Raw genomic sequence first — 20,187 nt, 5'->3', positions numbered from 1 at the left:
CCTCCTGCAAGTGCAGGGTCTGTTCCCCCACCCGTTCTCCCGGATCAATTCAGCATTCGCCTATTGGTTGCAACAGGAACTGACCAATCAGCTCCTCACCCAAGCCTGGTATTGTGAGCTGAGACAGTGATCGTCCCAAAGTCCACCCAGCTGGCTTTTTAATTTTTTTATTAAAACAGTTTAATTTCATCTCGTACCTTCAGATGTGTGGCTCGTTTGAAAGCTTTATTGCAAATATGACAGACGTGGATTCTTTCTTTTCCATGGACTTCCTTACTGTGCTGCATTAGCACGGTGATTGAAGAAAACGTTTGACTACACTCAAAACAATGATGCACGCGGGCCTCTTTTTCAACTTGAATATTTTTTGACAGAGGTGGAGAAACCTCACTCACCTGTAACAGGGACATAAAATACATAGACAAATAATTATGGCAAATACAACCCACAAAATGTTTGTGAGAATATTGAATTGCCTTTTCAGATGAGATACAATTACATCTCAAGAGTGTAGTTTTATTATACAGCTTTGACACACATATTACTTCAATTCTTCCATTTAAAAAGGGATTAATAATCTTGTTACCAACTTCCTGCAAGATACATGTATACATATGTGGATAAAGACCACACATCACACACAAGTGATCTGGTAAAAGAATGAGGGTGTTCAATATTATTTCAACCCAATTTAGGGTTCAATTTATCAATTTCCCCATGAATTTGTTTCATTATGTGACAAGAGATTATTTTGCTGTCAAATTACCCCCCTCACATGGACTAGGAAGGCAGGATCAGTTTGTCAACCATAACAGGCAACTGCCTCTTCATCTTCTGTATAAACTTTTTCTAGGGTGTTTTTTTCCTAGTTTCCCAATCAAGCCTACACTCCTGATATTATTACTATAAAATTATATTATTATTATATTATATGGAGTGGAGCTTTGTGCACGAGCACAAGTGGCCTCCACTCACGCGAGTGAAGCTTTGCACACGCATGCTTGCCCTTCACTCGCACAGCCCGGTTTTGAACAGACCTGGGCCCAGGGGTTGGGGACCTCTGCTCTAGACAGTTTTCAATGTCAGAATTATTTGCATAATGCCCCCAACAATTTTGATCCTCATTTTATCGACTTCAGAAGGATGGAAGGCTGAGTCAACCGTGAGCCTCGTCAGGATCAAATTCCAGGCTGTGGGCAGAATTAGCCTGCAATACTGCACTTTAATCACTGTGCCACCAGGGGTTCCCATAGTCCAGCATTCATGTATATGTCACTTAATTTCCTCTTTTTCTTTTGAGGAAAAGAGATGTTAGCCTTACAGGATAGACCAGACCGGAAACACATCTGGATAAGCTAATTCTACTTTATGGTAAAGCTACATTAATCAAATATTGTAAGCCTGAAAGTAAAATCTCCTGCCATCTCCTTTACAGCCCAAGAAACTAGGGACAATTCCGTCTTTTCGCCCCAGTCACTATCTAGCTGTGGACTATGCCCTCACTTATCTGACCATTCTCTAGGTAGCCTCTTTTCACCCATCTCCCAAAATCTTTCCCACATACCATTATGGGAGTTTAGAAACTTCTATTCCTGATATGCAATAAGTCTTATGATAATGTCTATTTAAATCCCATAGACTTGCTTTTGTTTCAAACTATGTTTGCTGACTTGTGGCACAATAATAAACCAAGGATGCAAGATTTCTATCTCAGCCAACTTGTTGGATACATCAAAAAGAATAGGTAGACCCAAATTTAAAATCATAGTTGTGCTTACAACTATAAAGAGGCACACAGGAACAATTCTGCTTACATTAAGCTGATATTTCCAGGCAATGTGTTTCTATATGCAGAGTTCTGTTATCTTTATATGGACTTGGATAGTTTGAGTTGCTGCAGATGGTTTAGGCATAACTTAAGTTACCAAGTAAATCTCATAAGTCAGCACTGTAGTGATTATGAACACAATTTAGGTTAGTATAATGAAGACTGAAATCTGTAGTCTTTATATTCCATTTTCTAATTCCTCAAAATAAGATTTTCTATAATTGACAACTTCATGTGCCATTCTGTTAAATTATGCATTGCTGGAGTGAGGACAGGTAAAAGGAAGGGAAAACATGCCAGAGGAATACTTGATGAGATTACTATGAAAATACATGGTACAAGGCCATAGCTTAGTATCAATTTGCCTACATATTCTGAAGGCATTGGGGATCTGAAAGAAGATTCTATCTACACAAATAATTTAGAACTGAACATGCCCTACTAGTCATTTGAGAAAACAAACAATACCCACCTGCTACTACTCAGGAATCAGCCTGTCACCCTGTCCACAACTGATTAGAAAGACTAAAAGTTAAAAAGACAAATGCTTTCCAGATGTAAGTAAACCTTTGAATGCAGAAATGTTCTTACCTGATTAATTTTCCTAAGATTTATGTCTCCATCAATCCATCTTTCTGAGTACTCCCACTCTGTGAGCAAAACCAGAGGCAATTCAAGCACTGTGGCTGAAAGCTCTAGGCTTAAGCCCTATCAGCAACAGATGTTCTCTAGAGTAGCATTTCCACAGCCTTTGACATAGTTTACATATAGAATGATAACATATATGTACTCTCTCTTTCTCTCTCTTTCTCTCTCTCTCTCGGTGTATGTGCCTGTATGTCTTAATACTACATAAATGTTTTACTGCGGTATTCTTCAAGTAGCAAATAAAAAAACACATCTAGACATCAGTTGCTTGATTTAAGATTGAAAGAGACATTACCCATGAAAAAAAAATCATCAGGTAAGACTTTCCATTCTTTGTCATAATTAGTTACTGTTACAGCAGTAAAAAGCAATTCTATGGAAGGCAGCAAAGAGGAAGCTTTGTGATGGACAATGAAAATGAAGAGGGAAAACAGACAGGTGAACTATCTGCAGCTTAAGTTTACAGGAAGATATGCAAGGATCTAAAAATTATTAGTGTGGTGAGAGAAATTAATCACAAACCAAATAGGATTAGTTGAGAATAAGAATGAAAGGAGGGGAGAAAAATTAAGAATGGTGTTTTCAGGAAAGAATAGATAGTAGAACAAGAGTATCTCCTTACATGTGATCTTCAGAAACAGATTTCACAAATAGTAAGAAACAATCAACAAATACCATAGAGCAGGGGTGTCAAACTCAATTTCATTGAGGGCCACATCAGGGTTGTGCTTGACTTTTCGGCCACAATGGCCTCCTGCAACCCTCTGCCAGATCTAAATACCCCACAGGTTGGATCCAGCCTCCAGGCCTTGAGTTTGACATCCCTGCCGTAGAGCACAGCGATACCAAAACTCTATGTTAAAGCATATTAGCTATAAAAAAATCAGCTATAATGGCAAAGGGGCTGAAACTGGTATTGAAAGAAAAGCAGAACTTGCTGAGAAGTTAAATAAATTGATAGTACTACTCTTTACTGCAGAGTTACTCATATTTAAGCCATTTTTTTCGCACAGTACATCTGGAAAACGATGTCAAATAGCAATAATAAATTATATATTTGAATATAATATTCTCCTTAAAAGGATGTGAAGGCAATCAACAGAGATATGGGAATTTTTAGTACAGCAAAGTCATAAATATTAAATTGCAAAAATATGAACTGACTTTTAACACTTTATTCTTTTCATTGATGAAATGAAAAGATCATTCAAAGAAAATACTGGTGTATTATGTTCAAAATATCAAAAGTAGTAATATTTAAAATCATGTATTACTGTACATCTTGTACACATTGCAAAATCTTGCTGGCCAGGATTTTAGGTTAACTAGGTAGGCAAGCAGGACTTCCTAAAGAATACTGCACTCATCAGACGGCCCATTATAAAGGGATACTTTAAATTAAATTATTTCAAATGCAATTTAGCACACTAGTAGGGCATCTGTCAAGGCTAGCAATGCATATGCCAAAATGGAAAAAACAGGGAAGTTGTACATTTTTCTTGCTTTATAGAAATCACATTTAAATTCAATTATTTTTTTAAAAAGCAAAATGTATGTAGGATCTATCAATTCAACAACTAAACAGAGCCTCCTTGCTCAAAGATTCTTCAGAAGCTGGATGCAAACAACATGGAAATGGTTATCTTCACCATTGCTCATTCAGGGAATCTTATAGGATGCTGTTGGATCTATCACAAGCAACAATCATTAACACTAATGATCATAATTAATTTGAAAAACTATCTTAAAAAAATCCAAAAAAGCAGAATAATAATAATAGTAGGTTTCAAATAAGTGATGCAAGCGAAAATCAGAAGAATTAAACAATAATGATGAAGTGTTGATGAGGTGCAACCAGAGCATAGAAGAAGAACAAAATAAGTATTAAGAATAAAACAATCATATGAGAGAATCAAATTTTTAAAATAAAAAAAGTTGCATCTGACACCAATATATCTGGGCAAAAATATGCTGTATTAAACTCACTAAGCTGTGAACAAAAATATCTTCCGTCTAAGGCTAGTGTTTCATATGTAAGTTTCTTCAAACAAATTACTTAGATATATTGGACTTCCAAGTTTTAGAATCCATTAATTAGAGGCCACACTGACAGGGGGATTATGACAATTGACAATATCTAATATATTGGAAGAGTACCAGGCTGGAGAACATTGCACTAACTGGAGTAATTCCTATTGAATAACAGGCTCGCTATATAAAGGCCTGCACTTCAGGTCTCATTTAGAAAAATGACGAATACTACATTTAATATAGTGCCATCTCAAATTCTCCTTGGAAGAGCAAAACTTTATCAAATTGAAGTTTTCATAGATACTATCCCTAATGAAATAAATGAGTAAGATAAATGACAACCTCAGATATAGGTCACAAAATGACTGCATTATCATTCAAGAAAGGTTAATGAAGACCACTTACCTGATAAGTTAATTCATCATGGTTTGCAGGTACTGAATGTGGAGTATGGCTGACTAGGATGACCTGCTGTGAGCTTGAATTGGTTTGGCCAGAGAGAGTAGAATCTGTGAGTAAAGCAGGAAACTGTTGACCCTGGCAAAGAAATTTCCAAATGTTTAGAAAAATGTGTAACTGACTCACACCATTGTCTAAACCAATTAACATATTTATTATTTAAACATTCTGCACATAGATAACTAAAAGTTATCAATAGATAAGATTATATGTTATATAATCTGATATCACAGGCTAAATAAAGTTTAAACTATTATTCTATTAATAACCCAAAATATTTAATTTGTCTAATGTTAGAGTTACCCTAAATGCAGTAATATGTAATATGAAATTAATTTACTGATAGCCTATGGACCAGAGGTGGTATTCAGCAGGTTTTGACCAGTTCTGGAGAACCGGTAGCAGAAATTTTGAGTAGTTCGGAGAACTGGTAAACAGCTCTGACTGGCTCTGCCCCCATCTATTCTCTGCCTCCTGAGTCCCAGCTGATCAGGAGGGAATGGAAATTTTAAAGTATCCTTCCCCTGGAGTGGGTGGGAATGGAGATTTTATAGTATCCTTCCCCTGCCACACCCACCAAGCCATGCCACGCCCACCAAGCCATGTCCACAGAACCGGTAGTAAAAAAATTTGAATCCCACCACTGCTATGGACTATATATCCTGTGATCACATTAATGAAAGTTTTGTGTAAAATTTGAAATCTGTCCAACAAATCACACTTATGACACCATCAACTTGTTAGTATGTAGTATTAACAAAATTCAAGAGTATTTGTCACTCATTAATTGATGAAAAAAACTAAACATAGGGGAGAAAACCAAAGTTGAGAAGGCTATATAAAAGACTAACAAACATTTATTTCAGTTTTACATACTTGGATTTGGCTACTAAGACGAAAGCAATGAAGATGCAGCATTATATAATGTATTCTGATAAACGATTCGGAAAAAATATATTATCTTTTATTCATAGTTCTCAAAGCCATTGTATGAAAACCCTAAGGCTTAATCCATGATTAACCCCTTAATCCTTGAGGGATTAACTGTGACTTGTGCAGTTAATTGATTTGGGGTGAGATGTATATCCTTGGTGCATATTTCTGTATTATCCACTACATTTCTTTCTCTGATCTGTCTGTCACTTAAAAAGTATGCTCGTCAGCCAGATATTCAGACTGGATTGGGCATTTTTATCGATTTATCAGGATCCTAAAGACTTGGGATAGGGAAATGTAGATACGTTAAAGGTATTGTTGTAAGATGTAAGCTGTTCAGAGTAAAGCTGCCTTTTGCAATTGACTGATGGTGATTTTGTCAATGCCAGTGGTGTTCAAGTGGTGCTCCAGTTGTTTTGGGATTGTATTGGTACTACCTTTGCCTTCTTTTATTTCTATTTGCAGGTCTTTGTATATTGTTATCTTCTCCTGTTCCTTCTCTTCTATTTTGCTGTTTCCAGGTACTACCATGTTCACTATCCAAATTTTTTGGTCTTTTTTTTTTTAATTGCTAAGTCTGGGGTTTTACATGGCAGGTACCTATCAGTTTTAATTCTAAAGTCCCAGAGCACTTTAGATTTTTCTTCCTATAATAACTATTAGTCTTATTTACTGCCCATCTCCCCTATATGCTACACTTTGTTTTAAGACCATACAACCAAAAGAAGCACCAATATATATTATCCATATTCATACTTAAATGTAGAAGTTTGTTAAGGAAGGATATAGAGTATAAGTTATATTCTATATCCATCCTTAACAAACTTCTACATTTAAAATATCTCCCACAGATGTAACTTTCTTCTGCATTTTCTTCTTACTGCAAGGGATGGGTTTATATTCAATCTATGGATACGTTACAGGTAGATAAATTAATGGGAAAATTAAGGGAAAACAAAAGTGCTTTGTAACTGATGAGAGCTAATGGTCAGCTGGATTCAAACTATTGTTCTGCAAACAAAAATCACAACAGAATTTCTAGTCCCACTAATTCAATGCTTCCTGGGAAGAAAAAAGGGAGCTATATTTGTTAATCTATGCTTCCCCCTGAAGTTCTCATGCCATCTTTAGAATTCCATATTATCTGGAGCAATTTTTAGGAAGGAAAGGGAATAGCAAGAAGGGGGGGAGGGGGAACAACAGAAGTTTGGATGCAAAGCCTAAATATCCCATCTTACCTTTAGGAAATATAAGCAAAAATTCAATTACATAGTGACCCTGAAATATTGCAGCACCAGATATATCATAAAGTTGAAACCACACGAAGAGCAAGGTATATAGCACAATTTTTAAAATATGTTCAATATTCATTGCTATACAAATAGGATTAACCTATGATTATCTTAACTTTTTCCCCCAAGTTTTATGATTTTAGCAAACGTTAAGAACAAAATAGAACAGATCAGAGAAATGACACAAACCTGTGAAGTGATATTAAGTGTCACTGCATCAAGACCAGCAGATAACATACTCTGAGTATCAGCCAGGGTCAATGTGACACTACCATCTCCTCCCACACCTGGGGATGACATTACTAGGTTCTGAGCTGGCTGAGTCATGGGTGGTGTCGTTGGAAGGTTTCCGCTTGAAGTGTTAAGTTCTACAAAAAGTATACCACAAGAATTCAAAATCAGAATCGCAATTCATAATTGGGGATGTACCATACAACATTCTTAGATTCTTCATTATTTAGCCATTTTGTAACCCATGCAAAATTTAAATTCCAGCTACAACTGTAAGTATTTTACTCCAAGATAGTTCTATGCTACTCACCTCTTTTTTTTTTTTTGGGGGGGGGGGGGAGTGCATTCCTAACAATTAAAATGACTCCTGCAGTTGCATATTTTTCGACTGAACTTAAGCCCCTTGGGAAGGTAAATTGTGCCATCTTTGCACCTTGACAAAGTAAATCACATTCTCTCCATGACCCTATTCCTCCAAACCGTGGCTGTCTCACATACTTCCTACTAAAGATAACCATGTGGTCAAGGTGGATAAAAATTGATGATTTTTTTAAAAAAAAAAATTAAAAAAGGATTTTTTTTTATTTAAATCAGATTTTTTTTAATTTTTATCAAATTTATTTTAATATAATGCTTTTGGAGTAAAAAATCTATCTAAAGATAGTTTTCTATTTAAGATACATAATTTAGTTTATTCAGCATGAAATGGAACTTAGTTATGTAGCATGAGGCTGTATATCAGGGGTGAAATGCTCCCGGTTCGGACCGGATTGCCCAATCCGGTAGCGACGGAGGCGAGTAGTTCGGAGAACCGGTAGCAAAAATCCCTGCCCCCCGCCCATTGCCCATCTGAGCCGCGCAATCATCAGAGGCTTTTTTTTATTATTTTTAAAAGCATTTTTTTCTACAACCTCTTTGGTCGAAGAGGTTGTAGAAAAAATGGTTTTAAAAGTAAAAAAAAAAAAAAAAAAGTTGGCCACCCCACTCAGTCATATTACCCCACCACCACCACAGAACCGGTAGTAACAAATTTTACATTTCACCACTGCTGTATATTCTGCAACATTGGGACAGTCGGTAAGTCAACAGCAGGTCAGAGGAGTAGCAGAGATAACAGTTGCTCTTTTAAAAAACAAGCCTTTTTACTAGTGATTTAAATCATGATTTAAATCGACTTGATTTAAATCAAATCCACCCTGCATATAGTTCAAATTAATAATTTATAACATCTTTTCAAATGTAAATTCCATTGAGATCACTGTAAAATAGTTCTAAGTAACTATGTGCAAACTAGCAAATTTGAGGAAAATAAATGAAAACTTACCTGAAGAACTATTCAATGCTGGGTTCTGAGACAGTAACTGATCATTATTTATAGTTAGTGTAGTAGCAGGTGATTGATTAGTGATATTAGGTGTTGCCAATCGTAGGTTCCCATTCAGCTCATTGTTGCCAGAGGAAATGTGTTGAATAAGGTCTTGGCCTAAATGGGAAATGGAATTGTTTAGCCACTTCAAATCTAAGTTCCACTTTCCTTTTACAGTAACAAAGCCCTCAGCAATTAGTGCCATCATGAAACTTTATACATTTTAATAATCTTTAAAATGAACAATTTTTCATTTCTGAAAGAGAACAGTTTATGTAAAAACTTCAGAATGAAAGTTTCAGTATGACTAAGCTCTACATTTAAAAGGTCCACTGCATCCTACAGTATTTTAATACATACTGACAGGATCAGAATGTACAGAGAGCATACCAATAATGAAATAAAGCACAGAATTATTGTCACTTGTATAACAAATTGAAAGACAAGTATGGTGAATCTTGTCAAGTTCAAAAGTATGTAATTATGAATTATTTCACAATATAAACTGAATATTGTCAAATATATGGAAGAAACATGTGAAGCAGAAGCTGCAGTAAAGTTTTTCTTCACCAGAAGCCTCAAAATTAAAAAAAAAACATTCTATAATATATACTCAATGGGTATTAATCAGTTAAAGATCAAGAACATTTGTACAAAACTTACTATAACACTACGTTTTTAACCCCACCAAATATAACCCCATCATAAATACCCTAAATCCTTTTAATTGAAGATGGGATATTAAAAAAAATTATTTTTTTTTAAGTACCCTAAATCTTCCACCTAAGATAAACCTGCAAATGAGCATGTTTCATTAAAAAGAGTCAATGGAGAAGAATCAGAATAACTTCACAATTATACTTGCCAGATATAGTAAGGGTGATCTCTTGAGGGGTTCCTGATGAATTTGTAGTGGTTGAACTAGAAGCATGAGTTAAAACATGACTAAGACCAGAACTATTTATTGTCAGTGTAATCTCATGTTGACCATTGGCAGTTGATACCATTCCCTGTGAAGTCATAACTTGAGAGAGATCCTGTGAACCTGAACATGAGTAAAATAAACTAAATAAAAAGTACTCCGGTTTTACATTATTCATAGTTAATGTTATTAACGGTGTTGGACACATAACTGAAAAATGTAAGGGAGCTGGCTTTGATACATATCACATATTAATGGTTCCCATATAGATAATCCAAGAATTGGAATCACAATAGTGGAAAAACAAGTGGTCTATCTGGGTTAGATCTGAAGGAGTAAGAAGGTTGTTTGTGACTCTTGGGACTAATCTGAAGAATTTTCTTCCAGACTTCTCCAGGTGACCATTTGTAGAACCATCCTCAATGAAGAATCAAATCTTTGATTTTTCAAAAGAATTAAGCAATCATATTTTAAATTATTTAAGCAAATAAAAGATAGAAAAATATCCCTCAGTTCAGAACTCAAGACATAGGCCAGCTTTTTCTCAGGAGGATCACAAGTGATTTCAGGGTGATATTCCTGAGAGAAGTGTTGAATTTCTGGTCTGTGAGCATAAGATGGCCCTATCTTGATCTATTTTAGAAATTTTTATTAATAGAAATATGTCTTTTATCAGATTATAGTGGTGTGATTATAAAATAGGAAAATAAGAAGAATTTAGATCATTTTAATCAAAGAGCTTCCCGATGAATTTGCTTTTTTACTATATTTACCTGAAGTAGTTGTAGCCAATACGGATTCTTGCTCAGCCATAGGCCCCATTGTCATATTTGCTGAAGAAGTAACATTGGGCTGTAAGGACAAGCTTGACAAAGGCTGTATTACCACATTTGCTGCTGACACTGTACTTTCTGCTGTCTGTAGGGAGGAGTTCTGAGGCGCCAAACTGGGATCTCCTGTTAGCTGTTGGGTCAGTACATTACCCTGTTGAAGGGTCTGTTGCAAAAGACTGGGGTCAATCTGAAAAGAAACAAGTCCGATAGGGATATATTCCATTTTTATTTTCTAAATCCGAATATAGTAAAACTATAATATCCGAGCAACAAAAGTTGGCTCATCTCATAGATAATAATTTGTTCAATCTTACAAAAGCTGGATAGTTTTAATGTTTTATGGAAATGTTACATTGGCTTATTTCAAACATCAACCAACAATTGGCAGGTATTAAATAAAATACAAATTCTGCCAGAAGTTGTATTTTGTGAATCTGAGCCGCTTCATTTTCCTTTTTAGCCATTAAAAGATTTAAATTTTTCATGTCCATTGGCACTCAGCAGACTTCTTATTCCATCTGAAGAATTATTTTTTTAAAGTTGACTTGTTCAAAGCAAAGTGTCAAGTGTTATTTATAAGAAAGCTTTTAAACTCTACATCAACATGATTTAACTTTCTTAGAAAATCAAAATGTTGGACAGCTGCAGGTCAAAGCCTTTCTTTTCACAGTGCCTCATCACCTGATAAAAACTTTCAAATATAAAATAGGAGATATACTGGGTCAGAAAGATGATAAGAAACATTCTCAGCAATATGACATGATAAATATGATTGATTTTTCACATTTATCAATTCAGCTAATCTAAATCCCCTTTTAGAGGGATGCCTATTACGTTCTCTTAGCATTCAAAATTTTTGAGTAATTAGGTAGAATTAGGAATCCATATTCTAAATAAGTGGGCAATAGAATAAATACAATTATGCAAAGAACATTCCTTGTAGGAAGGAGAGAAAAAACAGCACTTAAAACACCATTTAGTCATTAAATGAAAGATCTGGAGATTAAAAGCAAGAGATTATGGGCATTTGTCTATGTACAACTTATTTAACAGTTTATGAAGAATAATATAGAATAAACCCACCTGTAAAGTAATGTTGTTAATGCTACTAGGGTCTATTCCAGAAATTTGAACGTTCTGTCCAACCAAGTTGGCAGCAAGTTGCAACTGTATTCCTTCAAGGGTGGCCAAGCTACCATCTGTCAAGGATAGAGTTAAATCACCTCCAGCTACCAAAGAAAACAGCCATATTTTATATATATATCAGTTTTTATATACACAAATTAAGATTAAACATGAATTATTCTACATCAGTGAATTAAGCAAGCTATACTACAATAATTAAAACTGAAAACCCAAAAATGCTTACTGAGGAATGCCTTATTGAATAATGAATCTTCCTTTTAAATAAATATGCAATACTGCATAGTGGTAATACTAATAAAACCATAAAATTGGTACCGTGTATTTTAAAAAGTGCCAAATTGATTAATCCTGATTGATTTTGATAGCAATGAAATCAGAGAATGTGTGCATTCTATACATACAAATGAATTTAAGTGAGTAGATGTACATAGAGTGGGAATGACACAACACAAATCCATACACACTAAATGGCTAAAACTATTTATACCAAAATAATTAGCATTCTATAATATATAATAAATCTATCAGAATTTATGGATTTCAATAATTTTGCTACTGATATTTTAGCACTGTGATTTATTGCTAATTTTATAAAGCAACTGATTGGATTTTTAAAATATTTTATCATTCTCTTTAATTTAGTAGTTATCATATCTTATTTCCAAGATATCAATAATCATATCTTAATGTAAGGAAAGATAGAAATCCTGTAATCATAAAAATAAATTTTTTTTTTCTAATATAACCCAAGCATTTTCCCATAAAACACCACAAATGTTCTCTATGAATGACTTTGAAACACACCTGTAAATCATAAGTTATAAATTACACAAAGATGGAGAGACTCAATTAGATCATCTGTGGAAGCCTTTGTTCGGAGAGCCCAAACAGACGTGACTGTACCATCAACTGTCATGAAAGTCTCTCTGTCAACATTAACAGGAGCCGCAGAAGAGTTTGATTTTGAACAGCATGAACATTTCTACATCGCCTTTCCCAAACTGAACCCCAAGGAAAATAGAATGAAACACTTCCATGTTTACCTGACATAGAAGCAGGAAGGATAGCCTGACCAACGATACTTTGCTGGAGCAAATTTTGGTCAAACTGGCCTGTCAGTACAGAGTTATTCATGATGAAAACGTTAGGATCATTTGTGGATGAATTCAGAAGATTGACTGGCTGTAGACCTTTGGCTGGAGCACGAGAGCCAGCTTTCCTGGCTTTCTTGGCCTCTGATTTAAAATGGCACTGAATATGAGTCTTCCTGCGTCCAGAAGTCCGAAACCTTAATTCACAATGAGGACACTTAAAAGGCTTTGCTCCAGTATGTAGACGCATATGAACTTTCAAACTCCCTTTTGTAGAAAATGAATTACTACATACATGGCAGCTGAAAAGTTTCTGACCTGGAGAATAATGAAATAGTGTACAGCGAAATATACATTATTTCTGATCACATATAAATTTATTCTAGATTTTGTTTGGACATTAAACAATCTGCATTAATGTTTTATAGTATTTGATAAAAAATTTGTTTAAAGAAGACTTCCTCCTAAATCATGAATCTATCCTAAGTTTTTGAGTTTTGAAAAAATACCTTTTAGGTCATAACTAGACAAAGTCCGCTATATTGGCTTAACCATCTTTCAAACAAATAAGTGGAGGAAGAAATGAATGCGGGGAGGGAAACCAAACTGTATACTCAAGTATTAAAAGCTAAATTGTTAATTCATTAGAAAGTCAAGTATCTATGCCAGTTTATCAGCCTAAAATACAAGGTACAATATATCTGATGTTTATTCACTATTATCTAATTAAGTTGGAAGTGCTCATGATCTTACATACCTGTGTGTGTTTTTACATGACAGTCCAAAGTCGACTTTACAGTAAAACTTTTTCCACATTCATCACATTTGTAAGGTTTTTCTCCCGTATGGATACGCACATGCCTAGCCAAAGATATTTGTCCTAATCATTATAAGGTATATTATGTTTATTAAAATAGTTAAGAAGTTTCAGTTAGGCTTCATTTTCAGTTAGGCCTCATATTCCTATAGAATTACTTTATGGTCTACATTCAATGTAGCTTAAGCACACAGTAAAAAACAATTTTTTTCTTTAATTCGCCTATAATATACTGTACTTTCCAAACTTGATTCTGAGCACAAATTAGGATATACATATTATAAATAATTTGACATAGGGGAAGAAATTGCTATATATAATCCACTTTTCTTTAATTCTGAGTCAATTGTTATGTTATGCCCAGAGTGGATTTGATTTAAATCGAGTTGATTTAAATCACAATTTAAATCATGATTTAAATCACTAGTAAAAAGGCTTGATTTAAATCAACTCGATTTAAATCATAATTTTTAAAGAGCAACTGTCATCTCTGCTACTCCTTTGACCCACTGTTGACTCACCGATAGTCCCAGTGTTGCAGAATATACAGCCACATGCTACATAACTAAGCTCCATTTCATGCTGAATAAACTAAATTATTTATGTATCTTAAATAGAAAACTGTCTTACGATAGATTTTTACCCCAAGTTTTTTATTAAAATAAATTCAATAAAAATAAAAAAAAATCCGATTTAAATAAAAAAAATCCGATTTAAATAAAAATCTGATTTTTTTGATTTTTTTTAAAAAAAATCATTGATTTTTATCCACCCTGGTTATGCCATATTCTCCTATACAGCATTAAATGACTTTCACTTCCACTATTGGGCTGAGGGGGGGAGAAATTTCTGTGTTTTTATAACCCTGTATGGTATTTTCAGTTGTACTGACCACCAGGATGTAATATATGTCTAGTTTCACCCTTATTAGGACTCATCAGACATACACCTGAGTCTCAATAAGCATGAAGCCAATCACATACTGCCTCCCAGTGGTTAGCATAACTTTGTAAAGAATAAAGAAGGGAAAATTATAATCTGAATAGAAAAGGATGATAAAAAATAATATTTAGCCAAAAAGTCCATAGATCAGTTGTCATTTAAGTAGTCAAAACCAGTGCTTTGCTGCAGATGATCACAACTTTTATTTGTACCTATGAGAAAACCATTAAAATCTCAATTATCAGTGCATGCATTTAATTGTATCATTGAATATAAATTATTCAAAAGTCATAAAACCTATGGCATTTTACTATCACTTCTAAAATCCAAAGAACCTGAGATAATAGACTATATTTTTATAGACTTTACTGCAAAATCTTTTAAAACCCAGTTTCAGTATGACCAGCTTCTAACTGGAAAATAATGTCATCAAAATATTGACCATGCAGTTGATACTGCATGATAGATGAGATCCTGCCAACATTGAGAAGTCAGACTGTCTCGTAAAGAATTATTCAGAGATAGTACAAGCTAGTTGGTGTGGCAGGTGGTACTCATTTGCTCATGCTTATATGCAGATGATCACTGGAAGGTTGCCCCCCTCTTCCTCTAAATTAAGGATGAAAGAAAGTAAACCACAAAGTAATATAATTCATATATCAAAACTAAAAAAAAAAATCTACATTCACTTACCTAACTAAGTCACTAGGTTTTTTAAAGCTTTTTGGGCAGTAAGTACAACAATTGGCATATTTTGGCTCAGCCTCCATTTCTGCTTGTTTGTCTTTGATTTCACTAATCCTGTCCTTTTCTGCTGCAGACTGGACGAGAACTTTTTCAGAGACAGTGGCACTTTCTTGAGGTCTAATTTTTGCAAGTTCGGCTGTTTCCTCCTCTGTGAATGTAATAACTCCTGGCCTAGATTTTCGAGAGCTTGTCTTTTCAGATGCTGTCTCTTCTTCTTCTACATAATAAAATAGGGAAGCAACACTTCTAAAGACTTAGTAATATCAAAAAAACTTCTTGGATGTTAATGCAAAATCCAGTTATTCTTAGCAATTGTACAAAAATATAGACACTCCAAGGTTAAAGGGCATCAGAAATGTGTCTACAAGGCCACTACATGTTCTATGTCAACTAACAACATAATATTGTGCTGCATGTTCTTTCAGGTTATAAAACTTATACAATTCCAGGCAAAAAAAATCCTAAACTAATTTACTGCTAATTCTCAATTTACCTATACAATTGGGACCAGAATCTTTTTGGACAAACTAGCTGTTAAGGGAGATGCCCATGACTGCTTTGCTCAATGACTGCTATCTTAGCATTCTAGGTTGTGTTTATTACGTGATCTCCCAGGTTGTTAAAAGAGTCAGAACAAAAGATCTGCCTGCTGAAACCCTGATAGCCCACCAAGGTCTTTCCTTCCCCTCTGTGCACCAAGGATTTCAGTTCCGCTCTCCCCCCGCCCACCCCCTTGCAACCTTCTCTGCGGGCTTCCCCACTGACTTTCTGAGGAAGCCAGCAGAGAAAATTGCGAACGACAATCACATGATCAGAGGGTGCTTGGCAACTGGTTATAAATGTGAGCCAACTGCCAAGTACTGAAAATACAGTCATGTGATGGGAGGTGGGGGGGGGATCCAATATTTTACAATGGCCAGAAGTGCTTTATGAGCTGTAGAGCACTCTTTCCAAAACTGTAATAACTTTGAATGCTAGTTAAACAACCAGTCATAAGTGGAGGCTAATTGTAATATGCTTTTCTGCTACACAGAGAAAGTTGCTTACCCCCTCCAGCTACCTCTCCACCTGTTGCTGCTGTTGAAGACACTGTTTGATGCTTTTTCATGTGTTTTTTGCAGTGAACTGTGGTTCTGAAGCTTTCATCACAAAATGGGCACTTGTAGGGCTTCATACTCATATGAGTTGTCATATGTCTAGTAAGGCTTCCATTGGTGGTGAAGGAAGTATTGCAAATACTGCAACTGAATGCTTTAACTCCTGGGGGGGAAAACAGGCAAATGTGAAAACATATCCTGATGACTTCCACTTACCGTATTTTTCGGAGTATAAGACGCACCAGAGTATACGACGCACCTACCTTTTTTGGTTGTTTTTTTAAAGAAGTTTTTTTTTTAATTTTTTTAGACAAACACACATACAAACATACAATGTATTTTCTTTGAACAGAGTATTTGGCTGGTTCACAAATTTAAACAGTGTTTAGTCATTTCAATTAAATTTACAATTTCTATATTTCCTTTTTGCCATATTTATTCCTCATCTATTTTTTTAAAAAAAACCAATATTACCCTTCATTCTCATCTCTTTATCTTAATCAAATTCAATTTTTCCCTTCTATTCTATATTATACCCCTTCCCGTTGTCATCTATTTTTATATCCATCCTCACATTGGTTAATTATTTAATATTACAATTGTTTAATACAAATTCAACATTTTCATATAAATCAGTTATATCTTTTTTGTATATTAATCAATATGAACATGAATATTCCAATTATTTCCATGCAATCCAATTTCTTACAAATCAATTAATTATATTTACCAATAATAACAAACCAAATAATTTCCCCCATATATTCCTCCAAACCACAACTTAACCATTTCTGCTTTCAACACAATATACAATTAATAGTATCTCAATTATTACAATTCCCTAGTTAAATAGAGCTTTTTTTCTTTTGTTTTAAAATCTTGAACTCCCCTCTTTTGCCCTAAATTTCCCATTGTTTGCACCTACCTTTTTTGGTGAGAAAAAAGAAAAAGAAATCTCTCTCTGCCTCATTTTGTCACATTGCAGCAAAGAACCTGCTTTACTTTCAGTTTCGTTTTTTCAGCATAGCTAGGGGAAAAAAATCTGCTCCAGCACTTTTTGCAGCAAGCAGGAGAGCCCTGCGCAAAACAGCTGAGAGCAAATCAGCTGAGAGTCGGGAGGCCGATCTAATCAATTTATGCTAATTAACCTATGCTGAAGCTGAAAGGAGCTGTTTTTTCGTGCTGTTTGCTTGCAAGAAGGTAACTGCTGCGAGGCACAGGCCAAAGGGTGGGGGCCAGTGGGTAGGCAGGGCTACATTCGGTGTATAAGATGCACCTAAATTTTCACCCCCTTTTGGGGGGTAAAAAGGTGCATCTTATACTCCAAAAAATACGATAGTTCCACATATGTATTTATTTTTTATTTACTCACCACATTTTTAATCTACATAAGGTAGATTATAAGGTTACTCCTCCCTTACAAAAGTATTCAAAACAATCCTATAAAATTTGTGTAATAAAGACTGACTAGTTGTCACCAAATGAGCTTCATGGCTGAGTGAGGATTTCAAATGTATTCTCTCATTATTACTTCAGTTTTTTTCAACAGTCACTACACTGATACTGCTTTTTGTGAATTTATAGAAGACTCTGTAACTGGTAACTATTAATTCCGTTAATTAAATGGAATCTCCATGATCAAAGTGATATACATTCCACTTTCTGGAAATGGTCATGATCACCTACATAAATTTTTTCTTTGGATTGCACAGCAACTTTCAATAGATTATTATTGAAATGGTGAATGAAAGATGAATTAAATACAGATAGTCCTCGACTTGCAACAGTTCATTTAGTGACCATTCAAAGTTACAACAGTGAAAAAAGTGATCTATGACCATTTTTCACACTTACAACTGTTACAGCATCTCCATGGTTATGTGATCAAAATTCAGATGCTTAGCAACTGACTCGTGTTTATGACGGTCACAGTGTCCTGGTGTCATAACCTTCTGACAAGCAAAGTCAATGGGGAAGCCAGATTCCCTTAACAATCATATTACTAACTTAACAGCTGCAGTGATTCACTTAACAACTATGGCAAGAAAGGTCATAAAATGGGGAAAAATTCACTTTTAACAACTGTCTCTCTTAGCAATAAAAATGTTGGGCTCAATTATGGTCCTAAGTCGAGGACTACCTGTATCTCCGGGCTTGATCCCATTGTACCGTCCATTTTAAGTAAGCTAAAAGGATTTGCAAGTGAACCAAATATTACCAAAATTTCATCACCTGTATGTGTTTTCTCATGAGATTTAAGAACTCCGGAAGAGACAAATCCCCGACCGCACAGTTGGCATTTATAAGGCTTCTCCCCAGTATGTGAACGTACATGCTGCTTCAAGTGGCTAGATTTCTTGAATCCCTTATTGCAATACTCACACCTATTAAAATGAAAGTTTATGTTGGATAAAATGAAACAAAGGCATTGATGAATATCTAGCAATATGTGAAAATTTTAATTATAGTTTCTGACAATGCTAGAAAAACTTACATATAACTTTTTGAAATATGACATACCTGTAAGATCTTTTGCTTTGATCATCGTTATCTTCCAGAAACTGAGAACGCTGGGCATGCATCTCAAGGTCTGATGACTGATCTTGAACTAACCGGGTAGCCTGGTTATCAATACATTAAAATAAATCCTTTAAATATATAATGGATAATAAATAACCTCTGATTTAGCCCATAAGGGTAGAAGATTTAAACTCAAGGGATTCCAAAATGCCATAATCCTATTCTCATCTACATTATTTCTCTGATTTAAATAAATGTTAATTTTGGAGAGAGAGAAAAATTACATATATGTTGCTTTTCTACCCAAATGCATTTTCAAGATGGCTAACTATACAATACAGAACACATAATCAAAATAAATCATGTAAAAGCAAATAAATACGATCTGGAACGAGCTCCCCCCGGAGATACGGAGGATCCCGGATCTGCGCACCTTCTGTCGCGCGCTTTAGACTTTTTTATTTCATCAAGCTGGCCTGGCCTAAATCTTCTCCCCTTTTTAAATGCAAATTTTAATTTGTTTTTAAATTATGGGGTATTTTAAATTTATTCAGCCAAATTATTTAATTCGTTTTTATTCTATTTTAAATTTTTGTACTTATGTGTTTTATACTGTGGCTGTTCACCGCCCTGAGTCCTTCAGGAGTAGGGCGGTATAGGAATTTAAATAAATAAATAAAATAAATAAATAAAAGGGATCAATGAAAAAGGTATCCAACAATTAACTTTTATTTTACCAGTAAGTCAATATAAAAGTCAAAGCATATCTGAAAAGAAGTATGAAGATATAACAGGAAGAGAATTCTATCATCTGGGTTCCAAATGTGGATTTCCAGCATTTGGCAGAAGCAACTGAAAAGGCCTGCTATAGCATTCTTTATGGCAGAAGTATTTTTCAAATATCCTGCTTACAGGTTTTCACCTGTAGTCAAAACAGGGCCTAGACAAAGATTGGTAACCAGTAAAGTTGTAATAAAGGAGTCATAACCTTATTTACAACTGGGTCTGATGAAGAATTTCACTGCAATATAATATAGGAAGTCATCCAAATGAGATGAATTTAGCAGAGATTTGATACAAAATACAACTGATGAATACAAGTGGTACATTTAATTATATAAAATAGACACTGCTGAAATATGATGCATCACTGTTTGGTTTGGTGGCAGCAATGCCTCAGATAGAAAGTCCATACAGAGAGTGGTAAGGACAGCTGAGAAGATTATAGGAAGCTCGGTTCCCATTATTCAGGATACTGCTTATAAGCACTATATGCTTAGA

At 34.8% G+C, this 20,187-nt stretch overlaps 1 protein-coding gene across 1 annotated transcript in view; it reads right to left on the bottom strand.

The window, feature by feature from the left end:
* ZNF236 (zinc finger protein 236) overlaps positions 1-20,187 on the bottom strand; it is a 54,438-nt gene that overhangs the window by 8,617 nt on the left and 25,634 nt on the right. The window contains exons 17-29 of the mRNA XM_070942434.1: positions 18,907-19,007; positions 18,619-18,770; positions 16,337-16,549; positions 15,236-15,506; positions 13,541-13,644; positions 12,736-13,101; positions 11,630-11,775; positions 10,487-10,733; positions 9,657-9,836; positions 8,750-8,908; positions 7,384-7,562; positions 4,913-5,044; positions 198-395 (exon numbers count right to left, since the gene is read on the bottom strand). Coding sequence (XP_070798535.1) covers positions 198-395; positions 4,913-5,044; positions 7,384-7,562; positions 8,750-8,908; positions 9,657-9,836; positions 10,487-10,733; positions 11,630-11,775; positions 12,736-13,101; positions 13,541-13,644; positions 15,236-15,506; positions 16,337-16,549; positions 18,619-18,770; positions 18,907-19,007 — 2,448 coding nt within the window. The remainder of the gene's footprint in view (positions 1-197; positions 396-4,912; positions 5,045-7,383; positions 7,563-8,749; positions 8,909-9,656; positions 9,837-10,486; positions 10,734-11,629; positions 11,776-12,735; positions 13,102-13,540; positions 13,645-15,235; positions 15,507-16,336; positions 16,550-18,618; positions 18,771-18,906; positions 19,008-20,187) is intronic.

The sequence above is a fragment of the Pituophis catenifer genome, unplaced genomic scaffold (assembly GCF_029215685.1).
Source record: "Pituophis catenifer annectens isolate HBS135680 unplaced genomic scaffold, rPitCat1.0.hap2 SCAF_3, whole genome shotgun sequence".
Taxonomy (NCBI): Eukaryota; Metazoa; Chordata; class Lepidosauria; order Squamata; family Colubridae; genus Pituophis; species Pituophis catenifer.
This window is presented reverse-complemented; position numbering and strand designations above follow the sequence as displayed.